Genomic DNA, 25868 nt, shown 5'->3' with positions numbered 1-25868 from the left:
GTGGTTTGGAGTAATAAGAGTATATTGCATCCTAATGCTAGGAATTTATTGAAACAAGTGTATTTAAGTTTTTCCTTCTAAAATTCCTTTGCTATATTATGCCAGCATGTCCTGAGTCTTGCAGCACAGGATGGCTATCAGCTGAGAAAAACGGCTTAGGTGGCACCTGTAGATTCTGCAACCTCCCTGTTAGCATGTTCACCACCTTTGTCATTGATGGCCGGTTCTTTGGGTTCCACTGAATGCACCACAGTGCCACAATGGCCAGCTGTCTCATTATTGCTTTCTCTTCTTCAGTCATTTCCCTACCAAGTTCTAAATCCTGCCCAATGGTAACCTGCTCATAGATCCATTCTGGGAAATAGACCACATTTTGACTTTCAACACTTGGGTCTGAGTTCCTCCTTCCGCTAACCATTTCTAACACCAGCATGCCGAAACTATAAACATCTGACTTGTAAGATATCTCTCCAAAGTTCCGAGAGTATAGCTCTGGTGCAATATAGCCCATCGTGCCTCTTGCTGCAGTCAAGGTAATGATGCTTTGGTCCCTTGCACACAGCTTTGCAAGGCCAAAGTCTGAAATCTTCGGGCTGAAGTTATAGTCCAGCAAGATGTTGTTAGGCTTGATATCAAAGTGGAGGATACGCTGGTTACATCCTTGATGCAGGTACTCCATTCCTCGGGCAATGCCTAAAGCAATATCTAGCATCTTGCTTGGTACTAGTTCTTGAGAAGTATCAGAATCTTGTGAAAAAATATATTTCTCCAGCGAATCATTAGGCATGTATTCGTAAATGAGAGCCCGCCTTGTTCCTTCTGAGCAAAAGCCAAGGAGGCGGACAATGTTTGCATGGTGGATCCTCCCAATAGTTGCAACCTCATTGATGAATTCATCTCCCTCCCCTTCAGAGTTTTCTAGCATCTTAACCGCCACAGGGACTCCGTTTGGTAGCTCACCTCTGTACACACTTCCAAATCCACCTTGTCCTACTTTAACCTTGAATCGTCTTGATATCTTCTTTACTTCGGAGAAAGTGTACCTCGTGGGTTTAGATGTGCCATAGGTTTTGAGAAACATTTCTACCTTCAGATGTATCTCTTCGTTATATTTTGTCTTCAGAGAAAGATAGAGTGCAGTGGCAACCATCAACAAAAGAACAACAAATGCGGCAACCGATGATGTAGCTGATTATGCAGAGAATAAAAATTAGGGCATTGTGTTGTTTCTAGAAAGAAAGCTCATAACCCAACTTTTATTTATACTAAGTCCTAGCTCAGAACAGCAGGTGTTTAGTGGAATATGCTGGGAAGATCATCTTTCCATAGAAACAGAAGAACGAACGGACTATCAACACATTTATTACGAATAGAAATTAGAAAGCCACCACTTAGGGATTTTAATGGGGATAAGATAGTATAAGATCAGATTAGCTAAAAATAAGACTTGAAGTATGCAATAGGTAACTTTGTTTCTTTTTCTTTTATTTTCATTTGAATAAAAGAAGGTTTGGATTATTGAACCAGTACCTGCAATTACTTTGACATGTGAACCTGCAAATGCCAAACAAAAGAATTTAGACTTGATCGATAGTCTCATTAGTAAAAGGAGAAATTGACTTGACAAAGAAAAGGTGAAATCTGACACGGGTATGCGCATAAGTTTTAGATTGTGTTGGACCAGCTAAGCTTTGATTATCTATGAATTTATTTCTAAACTAGAAATGATCCCTACATTTTGTTCAGCTGATAGCCTGACATCATGAGAAGCAAATTGGCATGTGCTAACTATGGTGACTAAGCAAGAGGTATGGCAGATTGAGAATTGTTAGGGTTGGATAATGTGGATAAAGGGTGACAATATTATCTATTATCACATCTCAGATCTATGTTAACCTTGACACCCATCAAAGTAACCAAGCAGCAACTAACTGCAGCTCTCGTTGTATCATACTTGTATACCCTCAAGTTTCATCCCATCTGAGAACTACTTGTCTGCTGCTAGAAGCAATCAGGATGCTACAGCTGTGACCAAATAAGCTCTGTTTCTTGAGAAATTTTATCCAGGTGCAGACATGCATTTGCTAGCATATCAAGGTTATGTTCATTTCCTGCTTTCAGTTTATAAGATGATTGGATGATACAAGTGATGCTCATTGGCTGGTAAAAATTGATTTCTTATACATCGGGCATAATTGCAATTGTTTTGCTGGATTTTGACGATCGGATATTACTACCATGCATGGATATGTGTGGGGATGTAAATTGTAAAACTTACTGGACAGAAGATAAACGGGGATGGTACTGCCTGTTGTATAGGGGTTTAGAGAGAATACCTGGACGCATGCAGAATGTTTGATTCCTTTGCGAGCTGAATGCGCAGCGTCCTCCCTGTTCTTCACACTGTGCTGGGTGTGAGCAATCGTCGTTAAACCACCAGATCGTGGTATCAGAGAAATTTAGGATTCTTTCTGCACTTTTTCTGAACGTGGATGAGGAATAATCGGAGTAATAAAAACGTGGTATCGGAATGAGGCCATCTGAGATGACCTCACAATCCAACGGAAGAAAAGACATAGTAACATAAACAGCCACCAGATAGGAGAAGTGGGTTTGGTTGCTAAGGCAAGAGATGGGGCCAGCAATATAATCGTTATCGGTGGCAGGGCCAGGGACACTGGCTAATGCAAATTCTGTTGAACAGCTTACTAGTGCTGCATAATAGGGTGCATCGTATAGTCTGCAAGGGTTCTCGAACCCTATATCGTAATAAGGATTGCCTGTTATTACGCTTGGCCTGATAGATTTTAGAAGCGGGCAGGGAGACGATGAGGAGTTTTCTTCGTCTGCGAGCGGGATGACGGTCAGGAGACCTTGCTTGTAATCTATGGCGGTCACCTTGTATGGCCTTCCAAGGTAGTATTTGTTAGTATCTAGTAGGATGGTGTCTTGGCCAGAGCATGATAGCTTCATGCATGGTAAGCCGCATGAGGATGGTGTAGTATTGTTGGATTCAAGTTGGAAAGGGAACCTGATCTCCGGGCCATGCTTCCTGCACCGCGACGGCGGGCATGATTTGAAAAAATCTTTGTCTTCCCACGCTGACGCTGTTGTGTCCAGGTTGAGACGAAGGCTGAACACCACGATGGCTGCTGCAAGAAATCCTCCCATCCTATTGTCTGTATGCACTGTGTCTGTGGCAAACAGACAGAGCATGGAGACGATCCAGGAAGAAAGCAGGCAGGGCAATTGCGTCGAGTTAAAAAGATAGACAACTACTGTTCCAATCCGTGTACTACAGTAGTAGTACTATACAGTAGCACCGGAAAGCTGCATGTGAAGTCTAGTCAACGAGAAATTGCAGCATTTACTTGATTGGATCGCGACTGTGGAAATTGGGGTGCTTCCGGAAAAAGTCTCCAACTACTACTACTATAGTACGGTACAAATTTGGACAATTTGACCCTTTGAAAAAACTAATTTTACAAATAATTCGTCACCAAAACTTATTTAAAAAAATAATCTTTTTTTCAGCGCTAAATCATATGGCGCTGAATTTAGATACTTCAGCACCACGTCAACTGACGCTAAATGCTGTGTCACCGCGGATGGGAGGCTAAGTCAGCGTGCCAACGTACATTCAGCGTCATGCTATTTGACGCTGAGGTATCTAAATTCAGCGCCACACGATTTGACGCTGAACAAAAGAGTCAGTTTTGAAATAAGTTTTGACGACGGTTTATTTATAAAAATAGTTTTACAAAGGATCAAATTATCAAAATTTATGACAGTACGGAGCAATACTGTTCCTCTTCAGTCTTCCGGAAAAAATCTCCCCAGTGAAAGCACCCACCCCAACCCCCACCAAATTATACTACTCGGCAAGGCAAATCCTGCCAGACTGGGAGCCATGGCGAAATCCAATGCATCTCGTGCTTCTGCTACTCGTAGAAAGTTCTACTTCTTGCAGAAATCTCTGCTTGTCTCTTCTTTGCTTGCGGTTGTTGCAGCAGATGTTGTTGGAGCAGGGCCAAACCAGCAGTGTTTTCCTTCCTCCTGTGGTGATCTTGGCAACATATCCTACCCTTTCCGTCTTGCAAGCGATTCACGCCCGTGCGTTGGTACTCTTCGCCCATGGTACAACCTCTCATGTAGCAGTGGCAGGGCTACCATTCAGATCAACACACGGACGTACTATGTCACCAGCATCAACTATACTGGTGAGATCTTCTCGGTTGTGGATGCCACCTTGCAGGATGATGATACAAACGGCACCAGCTGCCCTCTTCCTCGCTCTGATCACCTTCCTAACTTCTATTACTGGTCTCCGTATCCGTCGGAAGGTTCAACAGATTCTTATGGTTTTGTCGATTTGGCCGCTGCTTCAAGCACTTGGGCATGCTTTGTGAATTGTTCCCGAGCAATAACAGATATTATGCCATGGTACAGGCCAGTTACATGTCTGCTTCCCAACAATTCATTTGTTTTTGTCTCGTTTTATGGATGTGTCGTTGAAGAGCTTCAACATTCCTGTCGATATTTGGCCATGATTCCCATTGACAGATGGAATCTACCGGACAACTCCTCACAGCTACAGAATGCAAGTTACACAGATATCATAGGATTCATAAGGAAAGGATTTAGTGTTCGGTTTCCATATCGTCCTGACCAGTACCAGAGTCCTCGTATGAGCGCCACGGAATGCCTGAAGGATTCAAACAGGTTTTTTTTCCTCATGATTCTGTCTATATAAAAAAGACGTGTTCCCTTCTCACTTATTACCCCGTCTTGTACAACGGTGTGATTTGCAGGTACTTCAAGGAGCGTATATCTCATCCAAGCATTCTGAATTTAACCCGTGCTATTTTCTGGAGCGAAACAAACTCCGAAGTAGACTGCGGATATGAAGTTGCCCCCCAAAAAGATAGGATTTTTTTGGGAACCATAGTATCGGCTATTGATATCATCAAATTTCATTTCGGTACGTACGAATTACTTGCTTTTAATCATCCCATCTGTGATATTATGCGCGTCTGCACATATATATTCTAACTTATATACATGCATGTTGGTTTGTTTGAGAAGTTTTATTCAGGTTAGTGTTGGGGTCACTGGTGGTATTCATCTTCCTTGCCCACAAGTACTGGAAAACAAGGATCACGATCGACGCAGTAGAGAAGTTCCTTCGAATGCAGCAGATGATTGGTCCGACGAGGTTTGCCTACACAGACATTATTGCAATCACATCCCATTTTCGAGACAAGCTAGGCCAGGGAGGCTATGGCTCTGTATATAAAGGTGTACTGCTCCCGGGTAATGTCCATATCGCTGTCAAGATGCTGACTGGTAGCTCCAGCTGCAACGGAGATGAGTTCATCAGTGAGGTCTCAACCATTGGAAGGATTCACCATGTCAATGTGGTGCGTCTGGTCGGGTTTTGCTCTGAAGAAATGAGGAGGGCACTTGTGTACGAGTACATGCCTCGAGGCTCTCTTGACAAGTACATCTTCTCGTCAGAGAAGAGTTTCTCCTGGGATAAGCTGAATGAGATCGCTTTGGGCATTGCAAGAGGGATCAACTACCTGCATCAGGGCTGCGAGATGCAGATTCTGCACTTTGACATTAAACCTCACAACATCCTTCTTGACGATAACTTTGTCCCAAAGGTTGCTGATTTCGGTCTTGCGAAGCTATACCCAAGGGATAAGAGCTTCGTCCCTGTGAGCGCTGCACGAGGAACCGTGGGCTACATAGCTCCCGAGATGATCTCTCGGAGCTTCGGTGTCATATCAAGCAAATCCGATGTTTATAGCTTCGGAATGCTACTATTGGAGATGGCTGGAGGAAGAAGGAATGCAGATCCAAATGCAGCAAACTCAAGTCAAGCATATTATCCATCACGGGTGTACAAGGAGCTGACTCAGCGAGAAACAAGTGAGATCTCTGACATTGCTGACATGCATGAACTAGAGAAGAAGCTTTGCATTGTTGGATTATGGTGCATTCAGATGAGGTCGTGTGATCGACCGACGATGAGCGAGGTGATAGAGATGCTTGAAGGTGGTAGTGATGAACTGCAGGTTCCTCCAAGGCCATTCTTCTGTGATGATGAGCAATTCCCTGGAGTGGAGTCTTACAATATGCCATCTGATCTAACTGCAATCTCCGAGGAGCATGAGGACGACGACGACGACGAAAGCATATGTCTGTTCGAAAGCTACCAGTAACTTAGTAGCAAGTACATTTCGAAATGCTAAAGCTAATTATGATGATTGTATTTACTTTGTACGCCTGTTTGATGTCAACTTCAGTATGCTGATTCCTATATAGTTTTATGTATCATTTGTAACACATATAAGCAGATAAAGCGAGCTTGTAATATTTATGAGTGTATGCTTGATCTGCACAAGACAGTATTATGAATAATCTTCTTTAAGACTTTGTGTTTTCATGCTCTTGTATCCAAATACCCCCTTATTCACACGCGATTTAGGAGAGAAATTCAAGGGTAGGAGGCGAACAGAACAGCCAAGTCCAAGACATTGCACTCTGCTTCCCGGGCAGCGGCGGCGCTGTCCACGAGGAAATTAAGCAACTCCGCCATGGCGCGCGTTGCCGCTGTGCTTGGTGCCTCTCGAGACCAATGCCATGAGGTCGCTGGGATTTCGCCGTCGCAGACGGGGATGGCGACGGAGCCGAGCGCATTTGCGAGATTGTGACGAGTTGCAAAATTGTGTGGGCCAGAATGCTTCCGCGAGGGCCCAACTCTACTGGATGCTTTGGTGGGCTTCGGCCTCTCAACCACTATTGGACTGGACCGAGCGCTCACTAGTACGGAACAATCCCTACCCCTTCCCGGCCGGCGGCGGTGGCGCTCCGCCGTCAGCGTGCACCACCATGCTCGCCGACGCCCTTGTGCCACTCGATGGGATTCACTGGATGCGACGGTGCCCCGCCGGATTCAAGTTCTAAATCTTAATTTCCTGGTGCCGAATTGTCATACAACAACGCCCGGCGAGGTCTCCTGTGGTGGCCTGCTGCTCACTCTTTGTCAGGCATCGATGAAGGTAATTCACTTGCTCCATTCTTTTTTTTTTTTTTGGGTTAAACCGATACCCATCTACCGATACACAACTTAGGGTGTGTCTGAGGGAGAGAGGATTGAGAAGATTGGGAAGATACGCAAAACGAAGTGAGCCATTAGCGTATGATTAATTGAGTATTAACTATCTTAAACTTTAAAAATAGATTAATATGATTTTTTCAAGCAACTTTTCTATAGAAAATTTTTGCAAAAAGCACACCGTTTAGTAGTTTGAAAAGCGTGCGCGTGAAAAACGAGTGACAATCTCCCCTATCACCTGTGAACGAACGCAGCCTTAGGCTTCTTGTAGTAGCAAATGGGAAAAACATGTCATACCTGATTGATTGCCTGCACTACAGGATTCCACTTCCCCTAATAATATGGTGCATAAATAATATGACATAATATGTTATATCATATTAAAAAAACTTTTGTTGTAAAAAACTTTTAATAACTAATAAATAAGTATTAGTAACTTTTTATATCATATCTAAAACTAAATTTGTCACAAATATTATGGTGCATAAAAAACTCATAAATTTCTACACCCCAACAATGTAACCCATTAATTATAATTATGCTTTTTCATAGCAAAGGGCAAAATATATTTTTTATATAAGAATTTAACGGTCAATTAGGTAAAAGTTTCATGGCTACATAGGGAATTTTCTCTATAGACAACAATTTCAGTCTCAAAATTACCCAAGGGACAAGAAGAGCTCCATGAGTTGGAGAGAAAGCTGTGCGTCGTTGCTTTATGGTGCATTCAGACAAAGCCACATGATCGGCCGGCAATGAGCGAGGTCGTGGAGATGCTTGAACATGGTGCCTGCAAATGCCTAGCAGCAGGCCGTACGTTGTTCTGCGACGACGAGGACGTATCTGTAACTGGTTCGTGCCACTGCTACTCCGAGCTGTCTGCAATCTCGGAGAAGATGGCTAAACGAATTACTAATATAAAATCATACACATGCTAATGTTATGTGAAACACCGAGTTCTAGGTTGCATGGCTCTGTTTAAATCCCACCCAAAATTTTTCACCCTGTCACATGGAACGTTTAAACACCTGCATGAAGTATTAAGTATAGGTTAAAAAAATAACTAATTGCACAGATTGTGACTAAATTGCGAGACGAATCTTTTAAGCCTAATTGCTCCATGATTTGATAATGTGGTGCTACATTAAATATTTGCTAATGACAGATTAATTAGGCTTAATAAATTCGTCTCGCAGTTTACAGACGGATTATGTAATTTGTTTTGTTATTAGATTTCAAATGTGTATCCGTATATCTGATGTGACACGCCAAAAATTTACACCCCTGGATCTAAATATCCCCTATATGTAGATGAATGTGTCACGTAGATTATATGTATTGTAAATATGTGTGTATATATATAGAAAAGAAAGGTTACTGAGATAGACCCCGTTCAAAGATATGATTAATTAAGTGTTAAATATTTTAAAATTAAATGATAAATGTATATGGTATTTTAAAGTAAATATGAGTTTTCACATCAAATATACCATTTAACGGTTTGAAAAAGAACGGTGTCATAGTAGAATGCCCTTTCTTTAACCTTGAAATCTGTTCGTTAATTTCGAAAGCAGAATTTACTTGAGCATCTGATGGAGAGGTTGGATAATGAAGGAGCTGAACTGAAGCTGAAAAAAAAAATCTAAGTTTGTGCTGTGGATGTATTAGGCCCCGTTCATTCCCTATGAAAATACTCCATTGGATAAAGTTTTGGATTTTCGTGGTACGCTTTTCAAACTGTTAAACGATGTGTTTCGTACGAAAACTTTCTATATGAAAGAAGTTCTAAAATATCAGATTAATCTATTTTTCAAGTTTGTAATAATTAAAACTTAATTAATCACGTGTTATTATCATCTCGTTTTGTGTAAAACACTTAATCTTAATTCATCTTCAGGAGATTCAAACACCGCATCAGTATTCGCGTATTATTGCGATTTATTAGCCGTTGGATCCAATATGAACGGTGTAGATGTTAAGCGTTCATTCCCTCCTCCAAGCGATTTCCCCGGCGCGCTGGTTGGTCGCCGGAGCCGCCTCCCAATCTCCTCCGCCACGCACTCACCGTGTCCACCTTACCGGCCGGAGCCGAGCCGCAGCTTCCTCTATCCTCCTCTCCTCCCTCCCCGGTCTCCATGGTCCATGTCGTCGCCTTCAACCACCACCCACCACCCATTTCGCTGGATCTCCCGGGTGAGGTGGAGGATAGGATGGGATGACGAGGGAGGATAACAGTGATGGGAAAGACGACCCGGCAAATGATGATCGCTGCTGCTTTTCGATAGGCATCGACTACGGTAACACTTCTGACTTGATCTCATTTCTAGTAAAAGTAATGGGGGCTTCATGCCCTAGCTCCCAAAAAAAAACGGTAACACTTCTGACTTGATCTGCGCTCTTCTATCTTAATTCCATGATGGGACAGATGGGTCTTAGTCACACAGTTAATACAATCCTCCTGTGAAATTTCCACCAAAAGACAAGGACTTCATAAATTGAATAAATCATGGTGGGGATAAATGAGTACTAAATCGCAGCAACAGCAGAATAAGGTAACCACGACAACTGAACCACAATTATCCAATTCCCTCATTGAGTGTTTATACAGTGAAGGGTGGGAATGCATACTTTTTAAACTACTAAACGGTGTATTTTTTGTAAAAAGTTTTATACGAAAGTTGCTTAAAAAATCAAATTAATCTATTTTTTTTAAAAAAACTAATACTTAATTAATCACGCGCTAATAGACCGCTATGTTTTCCGTGCGGAGGGGATGGGTTCCTAACCCCCTCTAACGAACAGAGCTAAGGGTGTAAGTGGGTCAGCCGCGAACTCACTTTTAGGTCAAAAATAAGCGGGTTCGCGGCTTATTTTAGCCTATAAGTGGATTTCGCATGTTAGCCACTCACACCCCCGTTACACAGCCGAAGTATGCATTCTAAACTGCATGCTAATGCTATGCATTTATTGCAAACTATGTATTAAGTTTATCTATCACATACTAAGTATTCATTTACTGAATTGTGGTACCATGTCCTGTCAACTCCAAGTCTTACAGCGCAGGATGGCTATCAGCTGAGAAAATTTTCTTTTTTAACGGAAAACAGCACTAGAGTGCCTTTTCATTGAATAGAGCAGGAGAAAATACAAACCCATAGGAGTAAAAAGAAAACGGAGAACCACTATAGCTGTTGTAGCGCCCGTTCCGTCTTGGCGCCTAGCGGGAAAACTAGCTCTTAAAAATCCTATTTGCGAAATCCGTTTCCTTGCTTGTTGTCTAGTGCCCGTGCCATCTCAGGTCTCAAGTCCCCGATCCATCGTCGAGTTCAATCCCGAATCCAAATCCTTCCCAAATCAAATCCCTCCGCAAAAGTCTATTTTGCCTCCCTAGGGTTCGATGGGCCGAATCCCTCTCGGCCCATCTCCCCCTCCCTCCCCGGCTCGCTCTCTCTCTCTCTCTCTCCCTCTCCCCCGCTCTACCCGAGCGCTGCTCGCGCGAGCGCGCGAGCCGCGCCGAGCCCTCCCTCCTGCTCCCGCTGCCGTTCCCGCCGACGCCGCCAAATCGTCGCCGTGCGCCGTTGCTTCCCGCGCGCGCGCGCCGTGGTGGCCGACCGCCTGGTCGCCGCCGCCGTCAGCCTCTGCCGCGCCTGCCCGCGCCTGCCGCCCGTGTCGCCGCTCCGCTCCAAGCCGGTTCGCCGTCATCGCCGTCGTCATCGACCCGGCCCCGCCACTCCGCGCGCATGCTTCCAAGGGATGGAGGCAGAGCTCCTCCTCATCGCCCTCTCTCATTCCTCCTTTTTCCGAAGAGGAAAGGGGCAAGCCCCCTTTCTCCCTTCCTTTTTCCCTTTTCCCTTCCTCGCCGGCGTCATCCTCCCTGTCGCCGTTTTGGCCGCTAGTCGGAGCTTCAGCCCGCTGGCTCGACCGCCTAATGTCGGTTCCTCCCTCCCAAACCGACATTGCCGCCCTATAAACCCGAGCCCTCCCCAAACCAATCTTCCCCGTTTTCGCCCTCGCCATTGCCGTCCCTCTCGCCAACCGCCGCCGACGCGTGTGCCGGAGGAGCCGGCACGAGCAAGGACGCGGAAGGGGACTCCGGGCGCGCCCTCCTCTTCCTCTTCCCCGGCCCGAGGCCGGAGAGATCGCTCCCGTGCCGTCGGCCTCTCGTCACCGCGCCCTTCCCCGCACGGTAGTGTCGCCCTCCGTTCTCCCTCCTCGTTCCATCTCCTCCCCTTAGACTCGGGTAGTAGCACGAGTAGCCTCCCCGTAGCTAGCTGGCGCCGCCCCGACCGTTGCCGCCGCCCGCCGTGTGCTCGCCGCCGTCGCCGCCCGAGCTCGGAAGCGCCGCTCGTCGCCGGCCCCGCTCGGCATAGCTCCGCCCAATCCGTCGCTAGCAACGGATTCCCGTAGCCGCGTAGATGCTCTCACCGCCGGGAATCGACCCCTCGTGACCTCATCGCCGTTTCCCCCTTCTCCTGCCGCCGGTTGCCGCCGCCGCAATCCGCCGCCGTCGAGCATCCCCCGGCGAATCCGAGCCGTTGGCTCGTCTCCTCTCGTCCCGTGCAACCTCCCGGTGTGCTCGCTTTCGCCTGTATCGCCGTGGTTCGCTCCGCCGCTCGCCGCCGCCGCCCGCCGTCCGTTTCGGCCGACGTCGTCGTCTACCTCCCGCCGGCCCGCGTGGCAGCCACGTAGGCGCCACGTCGGCGCCACCTCGGCCACGACCGGATCGGCTGACCCGGCCAGCCGCCCCCTCCGTTTCTCTCCCCGTGCGCGCGGACCACCGCGAGCCGTGAGGCTGCGCGTGGGCCCGTCACACCGCATCCCCCGCGAACCGCGCGCATGCGCCGCGCCCCCTCCCCAAACCCTAGCACGCCCGCATGCACCTCGCTCACGGTGGGCCGAGCCGCCGACAAGCGGGTCCCACTCGGGACCACGCGAGGATGGACCCGGCTCACCGGCTCTCTCTCTCTCCCCTCCCCGCCCGCGCGCGCCATGGGCCGCCTTCTTGGGCCGGCCGGCCCATTAAGCTCGGCCGAGCCTTTCTCTCGGGCCGCGCCCTAGCCGCCCGAGGGAAGTCTAATTTCCCTCCCTCTTTCTTTTTCTTTTCTTTTCTTTTTCAAAAAGGGTTTAAATAAATCCTTTTCCTTTAGACAAAAATCCAATAATCTTAGAAATTCAAATCTTCCCAACCGTAAGTCCGTTTGACTCCGTTCAACTTCCAAAATTCCTCAAATCTCGAGATCTATCTAATGGCACGCTTAGAGGTCAATAATAGGTCTTTATTTTCGCCGTTTGTTGAGTTGTTCCGTTTCGCGTGTAGTTTCGGAGCCCGAAGACCCGCAGTGCGAGGATTTCGAGGATCAAGCTCCAGATCTCGAGCAAGGCAAGCCACCTTTGAACATCTTGAGCCTATATTTGAACTTAATTAATTTGCTTGCAAAATATTATGCATTGATAGGATTGCACTTGATCTGTTTGCCCCGTCTGCAAGGCAGACCGGTGGGCCTACCCAACTTGTTGCATCTGATCCTTCCACTGTTAATTGTTATACCATGTTCCCTTGTAACCACCTAGTTGCGCCTCGATATTCGTGCACTCTGTGCGAGTATCGACGGTCGCCTTCAAACTTAAAATCTGAGTAAGTTCTTGGGTAAAACTTGGATTTTTACAAAAGACTTGGAAAACCCGACACCTGGGTCGGTGCTTGCGAACTAAATGAATTTCCAAAACCGCGGACCGGGGAACGTACCGGGAGTACGGTTTCCCGCTCCTGCACTTAAGGACCGTTTCCTTGGAATTTCATCCGAACATAAGACAAGTACGACCACATGGGTGGAATGGGACACCCCTGGCTGAGTAATTAGCCAATCGGGGGAGCCTTGATGCCAAGAGACATGTGGATTCGCCGGGGTGGTGACGGGGAGGACCCCTGGGCTTCCTGGCACAGTATGGTCTGGGACCTAATCTGGTGTTGGTCTGGGACCCCTCTCGTTGGCATATGGTGAACCTGTGTCGGCTTTCGAAATGCCTTGTCATGAAAGCCTTAAGGTCTCTAGTCGTGGCCATTCTGCACGGGCTGGATGATCCGGGTTAGTAATGTCGTGTGGGTAAAGTGTACCCCCTCTGCAGAGGTTATTAAACTGTCCGAACAGCCGTGCCCACGGTCATGGGCGGATGTGAGGTGATTCCTAGCGTAGTTTTGTTTGACTACTGCCTTGTGAAATTTTGCTGTTGTGAAATGGGTTTGATGTTTGGAAAAATCTGCGGCTGATGGGACCAGCCAGGCCCGGGTGGCCGTTTGAAAGCTATTGGCCGGGTGCCAATCTTGATCAATTCAAAAGACTGATACATTGCACAAACTCCGACCGGACGAGACGCACTTTCTCATCCGTGGCGTTTGAGAAGCACTCACTTAGTTGTTTCAAGAAAGAGTTCAAATAAAATCAATTGCAAAAACAGCAGCCCTTCTTTGAAGCCTGCATTAAATACTTATTTCCCATGGCTTGCTGAGTACTCTCGTACTCACCCTTGCTCCATATAAATAATCCCCCCCCCCAGTTGCTGAAGAAGATGAAGCGGATCCCGCTGACAAGGAGTTCCTTCAGGAGCAAGCCGGCTACGATGAGTTTTAGGGTTTCGGCCTAGTTCCCAAGTCGCGCCTGTGATGTGTGGTCCAAGTCCTGGCTTCCGCGTTCCTTTTGTAATGCAGTTGTGAGCTCGGGATCTGTCCGCAGCCCAACATGACTGTACCCCTACTCTATAATAAGGAGACCTCTGTTGCTGTGATATTCTGTCTTCCTGTTATACCAGCACTGTTTCCTGGGACTGGTATCAATTAACAGGTTAATTTGGAGCGTCACGGGCTAGTTCCGCTCGGGACTAGTTCGGGGCGTGACAGCTGTACACTATACAGAGTGCGGGATTAACTCACGCAGCCGCTTAGCTCCTGCTAAAGCCCAAAGGCTCGCCTCCTCTTTGATTTTCATTAGTAGGAAGTTCGTTGCCACCTCTTTGTGATAAAAATCCGCCGATTCCTCTCTTTCCAAATTTCCCAGACGACTAACAGAATCAGCTGAGAAAAATGGCTTAGGCGGCACCTGTAGATTCTGCAACCTTCCTGTTAGCATGTTCACCATCTTTGTCATTGATGGTCGGCTCTTTGGGTTCCACTGAATGCACCACAGTGCCACAATGGCTAGCTGTCTCATTGTTGCTTTCTCTTCTTCAGTCATTTCCCTACCAAGTTCTAAATCCCGCCCAATGGTAACCTGCTCATAGATCCATTCTGGGAAATAGACCACATTTTGGCTTTCAACACTTGGGTCTGAGTTCCTCCTTCCGCTAACCATTTCTAACACCAGCATGCCGAAACTATAAACATCTGACTTGTAAGATATCTCTCCAAAGTTCCGAGAATATAGCTCTGGTGCAATATAGCCCATCGTGCCTCTTGCTGCAGTCAACGTAACGATGCTTTGGTCCCTTGCACACAGCTTTGCAAGGCCAAAGTCTGAAATCTTCGGGCTGAAGTTATAGTCCAACAATATGTTGTTAGGCTTGATATCAAAGTGGAGGATACGCTGGTTACATCCTTGATGCAGGTACTCCATTCCTCGGGCAATGCCTAAAGCAATATCTAGCATCTTGCTTGGTACTGGGAGTTCTTGAGAAGTATCACAACCTTGTGAAAATATATATTTCTCCAGCGAATCATTAGGCATGTATTCGTAAATGAGAGCCCGCCTAGTTCCTTCGGAGCAAAAGCCAAGGAGGCGGACAATGTTTGCATGGTGGATCCTCCCGATAGTTGCAACCTCATTGATGAATTCATCTCCCTCCCCTAGAGAGTTTTCTAGCATCTTAACCGCTACAGGGACTCCGTTTGGTAGCTCACCTCTGTACACACTTCCAAATCCACCTTGTCCTACTTTAGCCTTGAACCGTCTTGCTATCTTCTTTACTTCAGAGAAAGTGTACCTCGTGGGTTTCGATGTGCCATACGTTTTGAGAAACATTTCTACCTTCATATGTATCTCTTCGTTATATCTTGTCTTCAGAGAAAGATAGAGTGCAGTGGCCACCATCACCAAAAGAACAACAAATGCGGCAACCGATGATGTAACTGATTATGCAGATAATAAAAATTAGAGCATTGTGTTGTTTTTTTAAAAAAAAGGCTCATAGCACAACATTTATTTATAAGTCTTAGCTCGAAGCACCAGATGTTTAGTGGAATATACTGGGAAGACCATCTTTCCATAAAAACAGAAGAACAAACAGACTATCAACACATTTATTACGAATAGAAATTAGAAAGCCACCACTTAGGGATTTTAATGGGGATAAGAGAATATAAGATCAGAATAGCTTAAAATAAGACTTAAAGTATGCAATAGGTAACTTTGTTTATTTTTCTTTTATTTTCATTTGAATAAAAGAAGGTTTGGGTTATTGAACCAGTACCTGCAATTACTTTGACACGTGAACCTGCAAATACCAAACAAAAGAATTTAGACTTGATCGATAGTCTCATTAATAAAAGGACAAATTGACTTAGAAAAGGTAAAACCTGACACGGGTATACAGCTGATTTAGAAGACCTACACTCCTAGGGAATGCGCTTAAATTTTAGATTCTGCGGGACCAACTAAGTTTTAATTATCTACGAATTTATTTCTAAACTATAAATGATCCCTACATTTTGTTCAGCTGATAGCCTGATATCATGAGAAGCAAGTTGTGCCATGTGCTAACTACGGCGAATTAAGGACTGTTAGGGTGGGATAATGTGTATAAAGGGTGACAAAATTATCTATTATGACATCTCAGATCTATGTTAACCTCGACACCCATCAAACCAACCAAGCAGCTCTCGTTGTATCATACTTGTATACCCTCAAGTTTCATCTCATCTGAACTACTTGTCTGCCTTGAGCTGCTGCTAGAAGCAACCAGAATGCTACAGTTTTTTTTTAATACGCAAAAGGATTGCACACCTTTGTATTAAGAGGAATAAAACTTACACAGATGGCAAAACAAAAAAGATGAAGGGGGTTGGGAAGAAAACGAGGAAAACGAAGACTTAAGCCTATTCTCGCGATTACAAAGGGACGACCAAACGACCTAACACGCTAAGAAGGCAACGTTGGCGACAGGGATGAGCAAGATGCCAAAAGGCGGCCTCTTGCGCCATGCCTACGACCACCTCGGACCAGGGCCGAGAACAGTTGTTGAATAAGCGGTTGTTCTGTTCCTTCTAAATGGACCACGCACCAAGGGTCACAACCATGTCGAACCCACGACGACGCTCCCTCGGAACTTTGAGTCGGCAGGAGCAGTGCCACTCGTGGAAGGAAACAGTGCCAGAGGGGAAACAATGTGGGAGGCCGAGGCCTGAGAGGATGGTCCACCACAACTGGAGGGACTCAGGGCACCCAATTAGGATGTGATCAATTGTCTCATCCTGTTGATCACATAACCAGAATGCTACAGTTGTGACCAAATAAGCTCTGTTTCTTGAGAAATTTTATCTAGGTGCAGACATGCATTTGCTAGCATATCAAGGCTATGTTCATTTCCTGCTTTCATTATAAGATGATTGGATAGTACAAATGATGCTCATTTGCTTGTAAATATTGATTTTTTTTTCGAGGGGACAGGCAGGAAGCTCCTGCAATTCACTATAGAAGAAGAGAGTTGATCCAGTTTATAAGGAAAACCGGACCCAAAAACCTTACAACGGCACAGTTAATTAAAGGAAAACTGGCGAAAACCCGGCATTGACAAAACTGAACCAAATGACAGTTGTCCAACGAGGAAAAAACTCCTAGAACGAAGCCTTCAAGAAGGTTACGCCGACAGAACGACGACAACGTCCGATCCTAACGAATCTAAGGTTTTCACCCGGAGAGTTTCCTTGAAGTGGAGTTGAAACGAGGGCTCCAAACGCAACGCCTTCAAGAAGGTGAACGGCGCCCAAGGGCGTCGCCGTTGCTAGCACCGGAAGCGGAGCAAGGTTTTCACCTCGGAGACCCTGTCAACCAAAGCATCCAAAACGGAAGCTTCCAAATGCCTCCTGCACACCGAAGGGTACCTGCACTATGGACACCACCTGCACAACGACCGAATTCTGCACCACCATCGCCCCCGACTGAGAACGTGCCGGATCTGGACCTAAAGCCCAAATCGGCCGTCCTCCTTTCACCACCATCGCCAGACGGGCGAGGTTGGCCGCCGGCGCCGCACGCTCCAAACACCACCGGACGTCGCGCCACCGCCAAATCCAGACGTGCTGCCACTGGATCTGTTCACCCCACCGCCGCCCGTCTCCAACCCCGCCGCCATCGGCCGCCACCGCCTGGCGCAGCACGCCACCGCCGCTACCGCCACTACCGCCGCCGTCGCCATCCCCGCCGCCGTCGCCCATCGCCGCGCCGCCAGATCCGGCCGGAGCGGCCCGGATCTGGCGGTTTACCACCGCCGCCTCTCCGGAGAGACCCCTGGTCTCCTGAGAGTGGCGCGCGAGAGGAGCCCCGCCGCCGCCATCCTTGTGGCCGTGCAGCTTTGCCGGCGGCCACTCGGGCGGCGGCGAGGCGGAGGAGGGAGGTGGGGGAGAGAGAAGGGGCGGCCGGGTCGTCGCCTCCCGTGCCGCCCCTGGGGAGGACGACGCGAGGGCCTTTCTGATCTCGCTCGTAAATATTGATTTCTTATACAGCGGGTATCATGACAGTTGGATCAGGTGGCGCATTAGTTTTTTACCCAGGAGCATGGGGGGCGGTCTAGTCTACGGATTGATAGCCACTAAGATATAGGTTTTTGTCAAACTTTTGTGCTTGGGAGATGTTCTGGTTGTTTCTTTCTTCTTTTTAGGCTGTGTGCATTTTTGCAGAGACCAGGGGTGACTCAGTTTGACTGTATTGTCTTGATGTAATTAACTGAGTATATTAGTTTAAATAAAGCTTCCATTATCTTAAAAAATCGGGTATAATTGCCAGTGTTTTGATGGATTTTGACGATCGGATAGTATTACCATGGATGTGTGGGGCTGTAAACTGTAAGATTTACTGTACAGAAGATAAACGGGGATATTATTGCCTGTTGTATAGGGGTTTAGAGATAGATAATACCTGGACGCATGCAGAATGTTTGATTCCTTTGCGTGCTGAACGCGCAGCGTCTGCCTTGTTCTTCAAAGTTTGAGCAATTGTAGAAATACCACCAGATCGTGGTCTTAGAAGAATTAAGGATTCTTTCTGCACTTTCTCTGAACGTTAATGGGAAAGAACTGGAGTAGTAGTGAAGATATGGTATCGGAATGTGGTCATCTGAGATGACCTCGCAGTCCAGTGGAAGAAGAGACATGGGTGCATCAACATCCACCAGATAGGAGAAATGGGTTTGGTTGCTAAGGCAAGAGATGGGGCCAGCAATATAATCGTGATAATGAACAAATTCTGCAGGGTCAGAGATACTAGCTACTGCAAATTCTGCTGAACAGCTAACTAGTACTGCAGATTGGCCATCGTCTATATAGCAATTATTATCCTTTTTGCCTGGCCTGATAGATTTTAGAAACGAGCAGGGAGACGATGAGGAGTCGTGTACGAGCGGGACGACGGTGAGGATAGCATGCTTGTAATCTATGGCGATCACCTTGTATGGCCTTCCAAGGTAGTTGATATCAAGGATGGTATCTTGGCCAGAGCATGATAGCTTCATGCATGGTAAGCCGCATGAGGATTGTGTAGTATTGCTGGATTCAAGTTGGAAAGGGAACCTGATCTTGGGGCCATGCTTGCTGCACCGCGACGGCGGGCATGATTTGAAGAAATTCTTGTCTTCCCACGCTGACGTTGCTGTGTCCAGGTTGAGAAGAAGGCTGAACACCAGGAGAGCTGCTGCAACAAATCCTCTCATCCTATTTTCTGTATGCACTGTGTCAAACAGACGAGCATGGAGACGATCCAAGAAGAAAGCAGGCATGGCAATGTTGCGTCGAGCTAAAAAAGATGGACAACTACTGTACCAATCCGTGTACTACAGTACTTCCTCCGTTTCATAATTTAAGATTTTCTATCATTGCTCATATTCATATAGATATTAACATCTATATAAATAAGAGAAATGCTAGAAAGCCTTACATGGTAAAACGGAGGAAGTAGCATATATACAGTAGTAACCGAAAGCTGCATGTGAAGTCTAGTCAACGAGAAATTGCAGCATTTACTTGATTGGATCGCAATTGTGTAAATTGGGTGCTTCCGGTCTTTGTCTATATGACTAAATCTCCCCAATCAAATCACCCACATGTTAAACAGTGAACTTTGGTACTTCCTCCGTCCCAAAATGTAAGCATTTTTGAGGTTGGCACGGGTATTAAGAAAGTAGGTGAGAATGATTGAAGAAGGTGTGTGATTGGTTGAAAAGAGAAGATAGGTGAAAAAGAATGGTTGTGATTGGTTGAGAGGAGAAGGTAAGTAGAAAAATAGCTTCATTTTGGGACAAAGTATTGTGCTAGAAATAGCTACATTTTGGGACGGAGGTAGTAAGTCACTAAGAGAATTATCACATCACTAATAGTCGGATTCCTGCTATATTCGGGCTGTGTTTAGATCCAAAATTTGGATCCAAACTTCAGTCCTTTTCCATCACACCAACCTATCATACACACACAACTTTTCAGTCACATCATCTCCAATTTCAACCAAAATACAAACTTTGCGCTGAACTAAACACAGCCTCGGTTAAGGAAATTAATCTATTAAAAGAAGATTATCCAGAAGTGACCGAGTTCAAGAAGGATACGGCATGGTAAGTTATCTATTAATTAGGAATAGTTTGTTAGTTTTCTTTTATCTTAAAAAAAATGTGTGTAGTGTTGCATAAGAACTTTATGTTTTTCTTTTATCTTTAGGAAAGTTTCTTTTTTTTATCCTACAACCACCAAAATTGGACGTTTGAAGAAATTGGAACGATGTGATGGAAAAGTTGAAAGTTTGTGTGTAGGAAAGTTCGATGTGACGGAAAAGTTGGAAGTTTGAAGAAAAAAGTTGAAATCTAAACAGGGCATGGATCACGATTGTGGAAATTGGGTGCTTCCGGAAAAGTCTCCGATTACTACTACTACCTCCGTCCCAAAATGTAGTTATTTCTAGCATAGTGTCTTATCATAAAATGAAGCTATTTCTTCACCTACCTTCTTCTCTCAACTAATCACAACCATTTTTCCTTCGATCATTTTCACATACTTTCTTAGGCTCCTATCGGATGGCCTAATAAGCCAAAGAAAAAGCCAAATTTTGAATTTTCAAGCTTAATTTTGAGATTGATTTTAAGATATTTTTAACGTAGTTTCTTTTTCAACATTGGCTTTTAAGTCATAAAGAACACATTTATAAAAATTTTACCTACAAATTCATTTTTATTTTCTAATAAGTTGTTTTGGCTTATTAGGAAATAAGCCAAACGATGAGGACCTACCTGTGTGCCAACGTAGAAAATGTCCACATTTTAGGACGGAGGAAGTACTCAATACGGAGTAATACTGTTCCTCTTCAGTGTTGTTTATAATGACTAAATCTCCCCAATCAAGGTAAATCCTGCTAGACTGGGAGCCATGGCGAAATCCAATGCATCTCATCCTTCTGCTACTCCTTGTAGAAAGTACTACTTCTCCTTGCAGAAAGCTCTACTTGTCTCTTCTTTGCTTGTGGTTATTGCAGCAGATGTTGTTGGAGCAGGGCAAAACCAGCAGTGTCTTTCCTCCTGTGGTGATCTTGGCAACATATCCTACCCTTTCCGTCTTCAAGGTGACTCACGGCAGTGTGTTGCTACTCCTCGTCCGTGGTACGACCTCTCCTGCAGCAGTGGCAACGCTACCATTCGGATCAACACTGGAACATACATCTTGACTAGCATCAATTATACCGGTGAAGTCTTCTCAGTTGTGGATGCCACCATGCAGGAAGATGATACAAACAGTAGCTGCACTCTTCCTCGCTCCGATCACCTCCCTTTCCCGTATCCTCGAACTAATTCTGATGGCTTTCAAAATTTCGGTATTGCTTCAGACAATAATTGGGCATGCTTTGTGACTTGTTCCCAGGCAGTAGTAGACATGAGGTTGTACAAGCCCATCACTTGCCTGAGTGCGAACAATTCATTTGTTTTTGTCTCCACCTCTGGTGTCTGTAAAGTACAATATATTCAATCTTCCTGTCGATACTTGGCCATGATTCCCTTTGATTCTCGGCACATATTGGACTCGCAGCTACAGAACGCAAGTTACACAGATATCAAAAGATTTATAAGGAAGGGATTTCTTGTTCAATTTCCAACTGATTACTATAGCTACAGAACGCAATGCCTGAACGATTCAATGAGGTGAGTCTGCTGTCAAATATATCTTTCCCCAATCACTTCGTGGATCCACCGACTTGGTTCTTTTTCTCCTCGTAATTCTGTCTACAAAGAAAGACGTTTTCCTTTCACTTAAGCCGGCCGTCCTGTACAATGGTGTGATCTGCAGGTACTTCAAGGAGCATATATCTAGTGCAAGCATTTCGAATATAACCCAAGCTATTTTCGGGAGTGATATATATTTCGCAGTTTGCTGTTACTTCTACAGAACAAAGTTAGTGTCACTCGTGGTTATCATAGTATTTGCCATTGCTATCGTCAAGTTCCATTTTGGTACGTTTGAATTACCTTCACTTAATCATCATAGCTGTAATGTTCTTTTTGATCGTGATTTTTGTTTTGACCAATTTTGAGTGATATTGTCCTGTACTCTGCCACTATCTAAAAAACCCTTGCTTCCTGGGTTCTTGGCATGTCTGCAAAGTTCTATGCAGGTTACTGTTGGTGCCGCTGGTGGTATTCACCTTCCTTGCCCACAAGTACTGGAAAACAAGGATGACGATCGACGCAGTAGAGAAGTTCCTCCGGATGCAGCAGATGATTGGTCCGATGAGGTTTGCCTACACAGACATTATTGCAATCACATCCCATTTTCGAGACAAGCTAGGCCAGGGAGGCTATGGCTCTGTATATAAAGGTGTATTGCTCCCGGGTAATGTCCATATTGCCGTCAAGATGCTGACTGGTAGCTCCAGCTGCAACGGAGATGAGTTCATCAGTGAGGTCTCAACCATTGGAAGGATCCACCATGTCAATGTGGTGCGTCTGGTCGGGTTTTGCTCTGAAGAAATGAGGAGAGCACTTGTATACGAGTACATGCCTCGGGGTTCTCTTGACAAGTACATCTTCTCGTCAGAGAAGAGTTTCTCCTGGGATAAGCTGAATGAGATCGCTTTGGGCATTGCAAGAGGGATCAACTATTTGCATCAGGGGTGTGAGATGCAGATTCTACACTTTGACATCAAGCCGCATAACATCCTTCTTGATGATAACTTTGTCCCAAAAGTTGCAGATTTCGGTCTTGCCAAGCTGTACCCAAGGGACAAGAGCTTTGTGCCAGTGAGTGCCGCACGAGGAACGATAGGTTACATAGCTCCTGAGATGATCTCTCGGAGCTTTGGCGTAATATCAAGCAAATCCGATGTTTATAGCTTCGGAATGCTACTTTTGGAGATGGCTGGAGGTAGAAGGAATGCGGATCCAAATGCAGCAAACTCAAGTCAAGCATATTATCCATCACGGGTGTACAGGGAGCTGACTCGGCGAGAAACAAGCGAGATATCTGACATTGCTGACATGCATGAACTGGAGAAGAAGCTTTGCATTGTTGGATTATGGTGCATTCAGATGAGGTCGTGTGATCGACCGACGATGAGTGAGGTGATAGAGATGCTTGAAGGTGGTAGTGATGAACTGCAGGTTCCTCCAAGGCCATTCTTCTGTGATGATGAGCAATTCCCTGGAGTGGAGTCTTACAATATGCCATCTGATCTAACTGCAATCTCCGAGGAGTATGAGGACGACGATGATGAAAGCATATGTCTGTTCGAAAGCTACCAGTAACTTAGTAGTAAGTACATTTCGAAATGCTAAAGCTAATTATGATGATTGTATTTACTTTGTACGCCTGTTTGCTGTCAACTTCAGTATGCTGAGACCTATGTAGTTTTATGTATCCTGTGATACATGTAAGCAGATAAAGTGAGAGGTTGTAATATTTAGGAAGTGTATGCTTAATCTGCACAAAACAGTATTATGAATAAATCTTCTTAAGATTATGGAGAGGAATCCATTGGCAGGAAGCGAACAGAACACCCAAGACATTGCACTCTGCTTTCCTCCAAAAGAAAGGAAACAAATAAAAAAAGAAGAACAATTGCACTCTGCTTTTGTGCGGCCCAAATTGAGGCCCATATATGAGGCACCAGGGAATGAATTGGATTATATTAGGTCCCTCACCATGAGGCCAAACATCCATGAACCACAATTTACAAGGTATAACGCGTCTTTCAATTTACGAAACTAGTGTATCCAAGGTCCCAGGATAGTACAATATCCGGTTTTGACTGATGTGGCAGTTGAGTCAGCATGGGACCCACCACATCTCTATCTCTATCTCTACTATTATAAAGATTGAAGATGTTTTTGTCGGTATTTTGGTACATCATCCATATTTGAGTCGGTTATTAAGTTTGTTTGCTTTTGCAAATACAGATCTATGTTTCATTTTAAATTCGTTTGCTTTTGAAAATATAAAAGGAGTTGTATAAGAAATATCTTTAAAAAAACTCGCATGCTAACTTGAGAGATGAAAGTCGGACTCTAATTGTAGTTTATGATTTTCTAAAAAAAAAGTCCAAATGAATTCCCAAATTGAATTTCATCATAGCTAAACCATATAATAACAATAATAATGAGACTAAAATAGTATTCACCCGTCGCAACGCACGGGCATTGCACTCTACTTTGTTGTGGAAAAAGTACACGCAAGGTCCCTCAACTTGTTAGCCAGATACAAAATCGTCCCTCAACCGCAAAACCGGACATCCAGCGTCCCTCAACTTACAAAACCGGTCACAATAGGTCCCTCAGCGGTTTTGTCCCACGTGGCGGCTGACTCAGCGTGGGCCCCACATGTCAGTATGACATGTCATATCTTCTCTATTTTCCCCTCTTTTCTCGTCTCTCTCTTCAATCTCTTCACTTGCGCCGTGCAACGCGAGGCGTAGCGAGCCGGCGAGGCGACGGTGGTCGCGACTCTGGCGGTGAAGGGCGGTGGCCGGCCCGGAGCTCGGCGGGGCGATGCAGGAGAGGCGGCGCGCGGGCTCGGTGCGGCGCGAGCTCAAGATGTGGTTCTCCGAACAACTCCACGCGGAGACGGCGCCGGGCTGCAGGCGAAGTGCGGCGGGTGAGAGCGGCGATGGGCGGGCGGCGGGCGAGCTCCAGGTCGCTCCGTGCGCGCCGCATCACCGGGGGCGCAACAACTTGTGGGTGTGGGCGGCCGCCCTCCTCCGACTTTGCCCCTTACTCCCCGCACATCTCCACCTCCTGCCGGAGGCAGGCGGGTGCGGACTGGGCGGCGATGACGACAACTCGCCCTCCTCATCTCCCCGTCTCCCGCCGGCCTCCTCTCCCACTTCTCCCGCCGGTGTGGTCGACTCTCCCCCCACTCCCGCGCTGCATCCAAATCGAATTGAGATTTGAGATAGTGAGAGGAAGGCGTTGGCGGCGGGAAGGTGAAGAAGGCGGCGGGCGAGAGGAAGGCCGGCGGGCCGAGGAAGAAGGCGGTGACGCGCTCTGTCAAGGCCGGGCTCTAGTTGCCCGTCAGCCGTATCGGGCGCTACCTCAAGAAAACCCGGCCGGTCGATCTTCCCTCCGCCGCTCCTTCCCCGTCGGCCGTGCCGACCCTCTTCCCCACCGCGTCGGTGACGCCGCCGCCGCATCGGCCCTCCTCTCCGCGTCAGTTATGATGGTCGCAGCCGCGCGCCGCCATCGCCGACCGCACGAGGGGGACGGGGAGGCCGGCGAGCTCGCACCGCCCTGAGCCCGCGCGCCGCCACCCGGGAGCCGCCGTCGCCGGCCGCGCGCGCCGCCGCCTGTGCGAGAGCAGAGAGCGAGAGGAAGGAGAGAAATAGAGAGAGAGAGGGCGCTGACGTGGTCTCCATAACATGTGGGGTCCACGTGGGTCCCACGCTGAGTCAGCCGCCACGTGGGACAAAACCAGGGTCAAAACCGCCGAGGGACCTATTGTGACCGGTTTTGTAAGTTGGGGGACGCCGGATGTCCGGTTTTGCGGTTGAGGGACGATTTTGTATCTGGCTACCAAGTTGAGGGACCTTGCGTGTACTTTTTCCACTTTGTTGTTGATCGTGTGGCCCAAATGAGGCCCATTAATTACATACAGTAAAGGAAGTGGGCTTTTGCTTTGGCGGGCTTAGGTCTCTCATCACAACTGGGCCCAATCCTTCGTTATTCTTACTCCTCGCCTCCGTCCTTGGTGCGCGTCCACCGGCTTTGTTCCCCCGAACCCGTAAGCCGACAAGCTGGCCGGTCGCCGGAGCCGTCTCCCCCTCTCTCCTCTGACACCTCCCTCTCTCCCCCTTCTCAGTCCTCACCCATCTCGGTTCACGCCATCGCCTTCCACCACCACCCATCTCTCTCGTCGGATCTTCGTGGGGTGAGGTGGATGGAGGCTTAGGAGTGGTGGGCATGCACAAGGGCAGGGCCGCCTCCTCACGCGAGACAAGGGGATTCTTGCGCAGGTCGCAGCTCTCGAGACTCGAGATCAGACTCCTACTACTACTTTGCATTGACTGACGATAGAGGTGAC

The 25868-nt window shown here is 46.6% G+C and overlaps 2 protein-coding genes across 2 annotated transcripts; one reads left to right on the top strand and one right to left on the bottom strand.

Annotated features, from left to right (window-relative positions):
• Nucleotides 1–91: 91 nt before the first annotated feature.
• On the bottom strand, nt 92–18892 carry LOC127769807 (rust resistance kinase Lr10-like). Its single transcript, XM_052295464.1, has 3 exons — nt 18247–18892; nt 1531–1554; nt 92–1188 (listed from the first exon to the last, which is right to left on the bottom strand). Exons 1-3 carry the CDS (start codon nt 18836–18838, stop codon nt 92–94), a joined length of 1713 nt encoding a protein of 570 aa, XP_052151424.1. The 5' UTR covers nt 18839–18892.
• LOC127769780 (rust resistance kinase Lr10-like) lies at nt 3112–6442 on the top strand. The gene is made up of 3 exons (XM_052295413.1): nt 3112–4722; nt 4812–4981; nt 5086–6442. The coding sequence occupies exons 1-3, from the start codon at nt 3785–3787 to the stop codon at nt 6225–6227; spliced, it is 2250 nt and encodes a 749-aa protein (XP_052151373.1). The 5' UTR covers nt 3112–3784; the 3' UTR covers nt 6228–6442.
• Nucleotides 18893–25868: the final 6976 nt, after the last annotated feature.

This window comes from Oryza glaberrima, chromosome 1, assembly GCF_000147395.1.
Source record: "Oryza glaberrima chromosome 1, OglaRS2, whole genome shotgun sequence".
Taxonomy (NCBI): Eukaryota; Viridiplantae; Streptophyta; class Magnoliopsida; order Poales; family Poaceae; genus Oryza; species Oryza glaberrima.
This window is presented reverse-complemented; position numbering and strand designations above follow the sequence as displayed.

Coding starts and splice junctions, on each gene's coding strand:
- LOC127769780 (XM_052295413.1), top strand. CDS start 3,785: ATGACAGTACGGAGCAATACTGTTCCTCTTCAGTCTTCCGGAAAAAAT. Junction 4,723..4,811: donor TGCCTGAAGGATTCAAACAG/GTTTTTTTTCCT, acceptor TGTGATTTGCAG/GTACTTCAAGGAGCGTATAT. Junction 4,982..5,085: donor TATCATCAAATTTCATTTCG/GTACGTACGAAT, acceptor TTGTTTGAGAAG/TTTTATTCAGGTTAGTGTTG.
- LOC127769807 (XM_052295464.1), bottom strand. CDS start 18,838: ATGAAGCTATCATGCTCTGGCCAAGATACCATCCTTGATATCAACTAC. Junction 1,555..18,246: donor AACATTCTGCATGCGTCCAG/GTATTATCTATC, acceptor TGGCATTTGCAG/GTTCACATGTCAAAGTAATT. Junction 1,189..1,530: donor ACATGTCAAAGTAATTGCAG/GTACTGGTTCAA, acceptor CTGCATAATCAG/CTACATCATCGGTTGCCGCA.